Source organism: Carettochelys insculpta, chromosome 29, assembly GCF_033958435.1.
Source record: "Carettochelys insculpta isolate YL-2023 chromosome 29, ASM3395843v1, whole genome shotgun sequence".
NCBI classification, from domain to species: Eukaryota; Metazoa; Chordata; order Testudines; family Carettochelyidae; genus Carettochelys; species Carettochelys insculpta.
In genome coordinates, this window is record NC_134165.1 from 15,182,662 (window position 1) to 15,189,701 (window position 7,040).

Below are 7,040 nucleotides of genomic sequence, written 5' to 3' on the forward strand. Positions count from 1 at the left end.
AGCTGGGCCTCTGTCGACTAATAAACTTCCCGTTCTACCTGCTGAGTGAGTGTCACTCCTGCCTGTGGACAGGGTGCAGAGCCTGGGGACCCCTGAACCCCATCACAGGGGGCCAGATCACGGCTGCTGCCGAGCTACTCAGGGCTGCCTGTGATACTGGCGCTGGGCCCTCACCTCAGTTACTCAGCAGCCACCAGCCCTTAGACAGCATCAAGGGAGCCTTGGCCACTCCACGCCCCAGAAGGGCTGAGGCTGGCCTGCGTTTCAGCTGGGGCTCTGCAGCCGTGCTGTGACTGCTGAGAGCCGGGCGCTCCCTCGGCAGCCAACGCTGCGGGCAGGCGGCGTGCGCTGTGCCTGACGGGCGCTTGCTTTATACGCCCGTCGCGTTTGTAAGCCCAGTGGGGAACAGCTACACCGAGGGGAACCAGCGACTCCAGCAACCCTATGCAGGGGCAGTGGCACCAAACACCTGGTCGGCCACGCAGGGAGCCCCGTGGGGCCACAGGCAGCAGGTGGCCCACTACTGGGATAAGTGGCCCTAGGGGAGCGTGGATGGCGGGGGGCCCCAGGGCAGGCCGGGAAGAGGCAACGCGCTGCAGCAGAGGATGCTGGGCCGCAGGACACCTGGGTTCTCTGGCCTGGGAAGGGGGAGGTGAGGGCTGTGTGTGTCCCACCCACACTCCACTGCCTGGTCTCACAGGCGGGCCTGCCTGTCCCTCTGGCAGCGCCCACCCGGGGGCCGATCCTGGCTGGGCCCCAGGCAGGGCCATGTGCACCTCGGGGGCGGTGGGGCTCAGGCACTACATGGGGGATGCTGAGTCTGCCATGGCAACGGGGCGGGCGCCCCACTGCCATGGCGATGAGCTGTGTGGCCCCACCCGTTGCCAGGGCACAGCCCCCGTTGCCATGGCATCAGGTGTGCACTGCCCTTCCTTCACAAGATGGCGCCGCCCATGCGGCCGCCAGGGCCCGAGCGCAATGGCGGCGCCCACAGACGCGTCAGACCCCTTGAACCGGAAACAGTCGCTCTCCGCTGCGGCCGCCCCCGGAAGTTACCGAACCCTTCCGGAAATTATCCCCTATGGAGGCTCCTGCTAGACGGACGCCACCGCGGAGCCGCCGCACCTGGGAATGGTGAGGCCGCGGGTTCTCCGCGTCCCGCGGGGGGAGGTGGTCCTGCCTGTCGGGGGGAGACCGCCTGACCGCGCGGGCAGCGTGCGCATGCGCGGCCTGGGGAGGGCGCGAGGAGCCGGCCAGAGCGGCCTTTTGCGCATGCGCATGGTCAGTGCCCGTGCGTGGGTGTGTCCGAGCCTCGCGCGTGGCGAGGGAGCGGTTGCCATGGAGACCCCCCCGCACCCGGCCGAGGCCGCCTCCCACCGCTGCCCCGGGGTGCGGGAGGGCACCGGCGTCGCTTCCTGTCCCGCGTCACCCCATCCTCATGGCAGGGCCTGTCCGCTTTGCTGACGTGCCCGGCGCCTGCTCTGGGCTGTTATGGTCGGCGGTTATCAGCCCTGCGTTCCTCCCCAGAGCTGGCTGCATTCCAGCGCTGTGCCAAGGCCAAGCGCCACAGTCCTGACGGGGGGGGTGTGTGTCTCCCTTGCTGGAGCCGTGGCAAGCTTTGCGTTATGGGCTCTCCAGCCTGAGAGGCTTTTTGGCACAGCGAGTGGGAGGTTTGCCCACAGCTGCCGGCTCCTGGTACGGGGCAGGCTGGCACGAGGGAGTGCAGGGGTGAGACCCGGTCTCCTCTGTCGCCACGCAGACGAGCTGGACTCTGGACTGATGGCGTCGGGCACAGCGAGCCGCTCCGAAGACGAGGAGTCGCTGGCAGGACAGAAAAGGGGCTCGTTGCAGGTCTCGGGCACCATCCCCAAACGGCGGAGCTCCTCCAGGTACCCAGCCAGGGCCCAGGGCTGGGAGCAGGGAGTGGGTTAGCCTGTAGCGGGCAGAGCCCCCTCAGGCAGGAAGGGTGGCTCAGCTCAGCTCGCTGCAGGCCCAGAGAGGGGGATGGGAAGATTGGCTGCAGTGATGGTTGGACCCGGCGGCCCCAGGGGGCCCTGCACCTGTCTTGCAAGCTGTTGTGCGGGTGGCTGGTGCCAGATGCTGGGGGGGGTGGGGCAGGCGGAGGGGCCTCACTGGGGCCTGCTGCGTTTGTCCCACCAGGTTCATCAAGAGGAAGAAGTTTGACGATGAGCTGGTAGAGAGCAGCCTGGCCAAGCCCTCCAGCCGTGCCAAGGGGCCCAGCGGGGCGGATCCAGGCCGCTGCTCGGGCAGCGAACCCTCCTCCAGCGAGAAGAGGAAGGTGAGGAGGAGGAGAGGGAGGGTGGTGCCCGCTGGACTAGTGCCCTGTCTGCTGCAGGGCAGGCCTCTAGACAGCACCGGAGTGACTGTGTTGGGGGCGGACTTCCTGACGTAGGCCTCAGCACGGAGGGCTGAGCGGCTTGATGCCTGGGTGAGGGAGGAGCAGAGAGCCATCATCAGTCAGTAGATCTCATCACACTGGTGAGGGAAGAACATGCAGGCCTGGCATAGCAGACCCCCACCCCCGCCAGGCTTCGAAAGGGCTGAGGGTGGGAGGCTCCTGCTGCCAGCGGGGGAGCTACGGAGCACCCAAGGGACACCATTGCGATGGCAGCCAGCAGCCTTTCCTGCTGTGCGGGGAGCCCCCGGCAGAGCCTCGCTGGCTCCTGCTCTCCCCTGGGAGGCTGGTTCCTTGTCAGCTTCCTTGGCTCCCTGTCCCTGTGCCGCTGAGGAGTGGGGCCGCAGGCTGCCCCCAGGGTGGCGGGGGTCTGTGAACTGCAGCCCCACGTGGCCTGTCTTGGTCTCCAGCACTGGGCCCGGCGCTCTGAACTCCTTTCCTGCCTCGCGCAGGTCTCCAAGTCCAGCTCGGCGCCCGTCCCGCCGAGCCCGGTCCCCACCCCCGGCCTCCCCAAGCGGCTGAAGAAGAGCAAACAGCCCCTGCAGGTGACCAAGGACCTGGGCCGCTGGAAGCCTGCCGATGACCTGCTCCTCATCAACACTGTGCTGCAGGTGCTGCTGCTGAGCGGGGCCGGGGGAGGGCAGCGGAGCTGGGCCCATGGTTTTGCGGGACTGTTCTGTCAGGCTCTGGCCACCTGCCACAGCATAGCCCTAACCGGGCCCTGGCTGGTTCCCACCACCCTCACGCTGGCATGGGAAGCTTTTCCCAGCTGGATGCGATTCTGTGCCGATGGCTGGTGTGGCACTAGCTGCCCAGGGTGTGCTCGTAGCTGTGTCGGAGGTGGGGTGGGGACTCAGCCCTGAATCTGGCCTCTCTTCGGGCCCCTGCAGACCAATGACCTGACCTCGGTCCACCTTGGTGTGAAGTTCAGCTGCCGCTTTACCCTGCCGGAGATCCAGGAGCGGTGGTATGCTTTGCTGTATGACCCCGTCATCTCCAAGTGAGTGCCAGGCTGCGGGGGCTGGGGTGTGCCAGGCCCCGGTACGAGGGAGCGGCTTCTGCTGCGCCAGTCCCAGCTGGTTTCCTGCGGCATGAGCGGGGGCTGGTTCTGCCTGAGGGTGTGGGGAGCCGCCCCCTCCCCAGCTGGGGCTCTAGGGAGCAGACTCTGTCAGTGGCTGACGTGTGCTCTCCCTGCCCAGGCTGGCCTGTCAGGCCATGCGGCAGCTACACCCTGAAGCCATCGCCGCCATCCAGAGCAAGGTGCTGTTCAGCAAAGCCGAGGAGCAGCTGCTGAGCCAGGTGGGATCGGTAAGGCTTGTTCAGCCGCAGCGTGCAGAGCCCGGTAACACCCAGACGCTGAGCCAGGCACGTGGGGCTACTCAGGCAGGCGCTGCTCATCCCCCGGTGCAGGGCCTGTGATGTCTGGGTTTGTGAATGAACAAGGGCCCCCAGAGTCCCCTCCCTGCCAGCAGGGGGCCGGGCGCTCTGCGCAGGGCAGGGAGGGACGTGCCCACAGAGCGTCCCTCGCCCTGTGCCGGTGCCCCCGGGGAGCAGCGTTCCCTCCAGCTTCCCCCATACACGTGTGGAATACGTGCTGGTGTGGGCCACCGAGAGGAGCACAGGCTGCTGGATGCGGGCGCGCTGCCAGCCAGCTGGGCAGCCCCTGAATCTCTCCCGTGCAGCCGGCTCAGTGCTCAGCTCACAGGGAGCACTGCGGGGGAGCCCCGTCACGTGGGAGCCGCACAGGCCTGGCCCAGGGCTGACTCCTTCCCGATCGCCCAGCTCTCGTCTCTCCTGAGAGCAGAGCCTGGAGCCTCCCGCATGGCGAATCCTGGCGCTTGGGGTGCTGCCTGTGTGTGGCCCCTGAAAGCCCAGCACAGCCCCCGAGCCAGGTCTGGCACCAGCATCCAGGCAGGCGCTTTCCCCAGGCTCCGGCGCTGGTCTCCGGAGCTGCAGTGGCTGCTCTGTCCCCCAGACGAGCCAGCCGACGCTGGACACCTTCCAGGAGCTGCTGCACAAGCACCCCGAGGTGTTCTACCCCTCGCGCACGGCCAAGGCCCTGCAGATTCACTGGCAGCTGATGAAGCAGCACTACCTCCTGGACGACCAGACAGGTACGGCCTGGCCTGAGCTACGGCCGGCTGCCGCCTGCCCTGCCCTGCCCTGCGCTGCGCTGCGCTAACCTCCTGCCCTTCCCTGCAGTGCAGCCGCTGCCCAAGGGAGACCAGGTGCTGAACTTCTCGGATGCGGAGGACATGGTTGACGACAACAAGCTGAAGTGAGGGTCTGTGGGGGCAGCTGGCCGGGGGCCCTTCTGTCAGGGCTCAGTTCCAGCTCATGCTGCGGGCCTGATCCTTTCCCACTCCCCAGCAGCAGTTGCCTGGTCCAGTTACTGCCTGCTGCTCACCAGCCACTAGCAGGTGCTGCCGGACCCCTGGAGCCCTGCTTGCAGCACTGTGTGCTGGCGCCCCGAGCAGGCCCGGCCGGCGCCAGCGCCTGGGGGGCAGACACGGGGGGGTGTGCCTGCGCGGTGACCGTGGGCGTGTGGGGTGGGAGCTGCCTGACTCCTCCCTTGTCCCTTCCCTGCAGGGATGTGCGAGACGAAGTGCTGGAGCACGGTGAGTCCACTGGGGCCTTGCACCCTCCCCTCCCCCAGGGCACCGGGCGGGGGCTGGGGACGATGGTCTGGCCCCTGGCAGGTTTGGTGAGTGCTGTGCCTCACCGCCCCCTTCTGGCCTGGGGCTGGGCTGGTGCGCCCAGCAGGGACAGGCCCACTCACAGCCCTCCCCTACAGCCAGCCAGTTCTCCGCCCCCAGGCTCGCTGAGAGCCAGCCCCTCCCCGAGCCAGCCAGTCCCTGTCCTGGGGCTGGATAGGAGCTGGTGCCCCTTGAGGGGAGAGGCTACATGGCCCTGGGCCAGTCCCAGCCCCAGCCCCACCGTGCTGGCTGTGCCGGGCGCCTGCACTGGCCTGAGCTGCCCCTGCGTTCCCCCGGCAGAGCTGACTGTGGCCGACAGGCGGCAGAAGCGGGAGATCCGACAGCTGGAGCAGGAGCTGCACAAGTGGCAGGTGCTGGTGGACAGTATCACAGGTGAGAGCTTGGCTGGCCGGGTGCAGCCTCTGGTGCTCAGGGCAACACTGAGCCCCCAGCATCCTCTAGGGCAGTGAGCTGGCACCTGGGAGCCCAGGAGCTGTGATGCTAGGGAGGGGGCAATGGCTGGCTGTCCCCTGGGGGAGGGGCTCTCCGGCTGTCCCCTGGGGGAGGGGCTCTCCGGCTGTCCCTGGGGGAGGGGCTCTCCGGCTGTCCCTGGGGGAGGGTGAGCCTGTGTATTGGGCCGTGGAGGGAGGGGCTCTCCGGCTGTCCCCTGGGGGAGGGGCTCTCCGGCTGTCCCTGGGGGAGGGTGAGCCTGTCTGACCTCTCCCTTCCCCCTGCCCCAGGAATGAGCTCCCCGGACTTTGACAGCCAGACGCTGGCTGTGCTGCGAGGCCGGATGGTGCGTTATCTTATGCGCTCCCGCGAGGTGAGTCTGGTGTGCCAGCAACTTCCCAGCAGCTCCGTTCTCCACGGGCCGTGGCCCTGGGCGCTGGCAGCAGCGGGAGAGGTCCAGCCGGGGGGTGGTGCTTTGGGGCTCAGAGCTGCTTGGCAGGAGGGGGCGCAGAGGGTGGCACCTCACTAAAGCCCCCCCCCCTTTCCAGATCACGCTGGGCAGAGCCACCAAGGACAGTCAGATCGATGTGGACTTGGCGCTGGAGGGCCCTGCCTGGAAAATCTCCCGCAAGCAAGGTACTGGGGGGGCAGCAGGGGGCAGCCAGGGCTGGCCTGATAAGCCAGACTATGGAGGGGGGGCGGGGGTGGGCGCCACCCAGCTGGTGGGGGCTCAGGGCTCTGGGGTGTGTGGCAGGGCACTGCCCAGGGGCTGGTCGCCGGGCGTGGGGCTCCAGCCTGTGCCGCGCCGGAGGAGCCCGTGGGAGGATGGGGCTGGTGAGTGGGCTGGGGGTTCTGCCCCCTGACCGGCCGCTCGGCTGCGTGCTGCAGGTGTCATCAAGCTGAAGAACAACGGGGATTTCTTCATCGCCAACGAGGGCCGGCGGCCTATCTACGTGGACGGGCGCCCCGTGCTGGGGGGCAGCAAGTGGAAGCTGAACAACAATTCGGTGGTGGAGGTGAGCGCCCGGCCCTGCGGGGGGAGGGGCACGATCTCCCTTGGGCGGTGTCACTGCCCGGTGCTGGCAGCGCCCCTCCCCCACGGGCACTGACCTGCCCTTCCTCCGCAGATCGCCAGCCTGCGCTTCGTCTTCCTCATCAACCAGGACCTGATCGCCCTCATCAAGGCCGAGGCTGCCAAGATCCCCCCCCAGTGAGGGGGGGCAGCCGCTCGGGGCTGGGCTGGGCAGGGCAGGCGCTGCTGGCTTGAGCAGCTGCTGCATTCTCCAGCCACAGGCTCCCATCCCCCCCTCCCTGTCTTGCACGAGCCTGGCCCTGGTCCTGGCCCTTCCCCCCGCAGCCTGCTCCCCTCTGGCCGGGCCCAGCTGGGGCATGTGACCTCCCCAATAAACATGTCCAACCTGGTGCTGGTGTCTGGGCCTGCTGGGCTCCGGGCGGGGCTGGCGCCAGGCTGTGCCCGG

At 68.2% G+C, this 7,040-nt stretch overlaps 1 protein-coding gene across 1 annotated transcript; it reads left to right on the plus strand.

Annotated features, from left to right (window-relative positions):
- The first annotated feature begins 1,043 nt into the window (after positions 1-1,043).
- MCRS1 (microspherule protein 1) lies at positions 1,044-6,984 on the plus strand. Its single transcript, XM_074980302.1, has 14 exons — positions 1,044-1,134; positions 1,760-1,889; positions 2,161-2,299; positions 2,869-3,027; positions 3,307-3,416; positions 3,616-3,724; positions 4,392-4,530; positions 4,619-4,694; positions 5,006-5,034; positions 5,413-5,505; positions 5,853-5,935; positions 6,111-6,198; positions 6,451-6,578; positions 6,690-6,984. The coding sequence occupies exons 2-14, from the start codon at positions 1,780-1,782 to the stop codon at positions 6,774-6,776; spliced, it is 1,350 nt and encodes a 449-aa protein (XP_074836403.1). The 5' UTR covers positions 1,044-1,134; positions 1,760-1,779; the 3' UTR covers positions 6,777-6,984.
- The last annotated feature ends 56 nt before the right edge of the window (positions 6,985-7,040 follow it).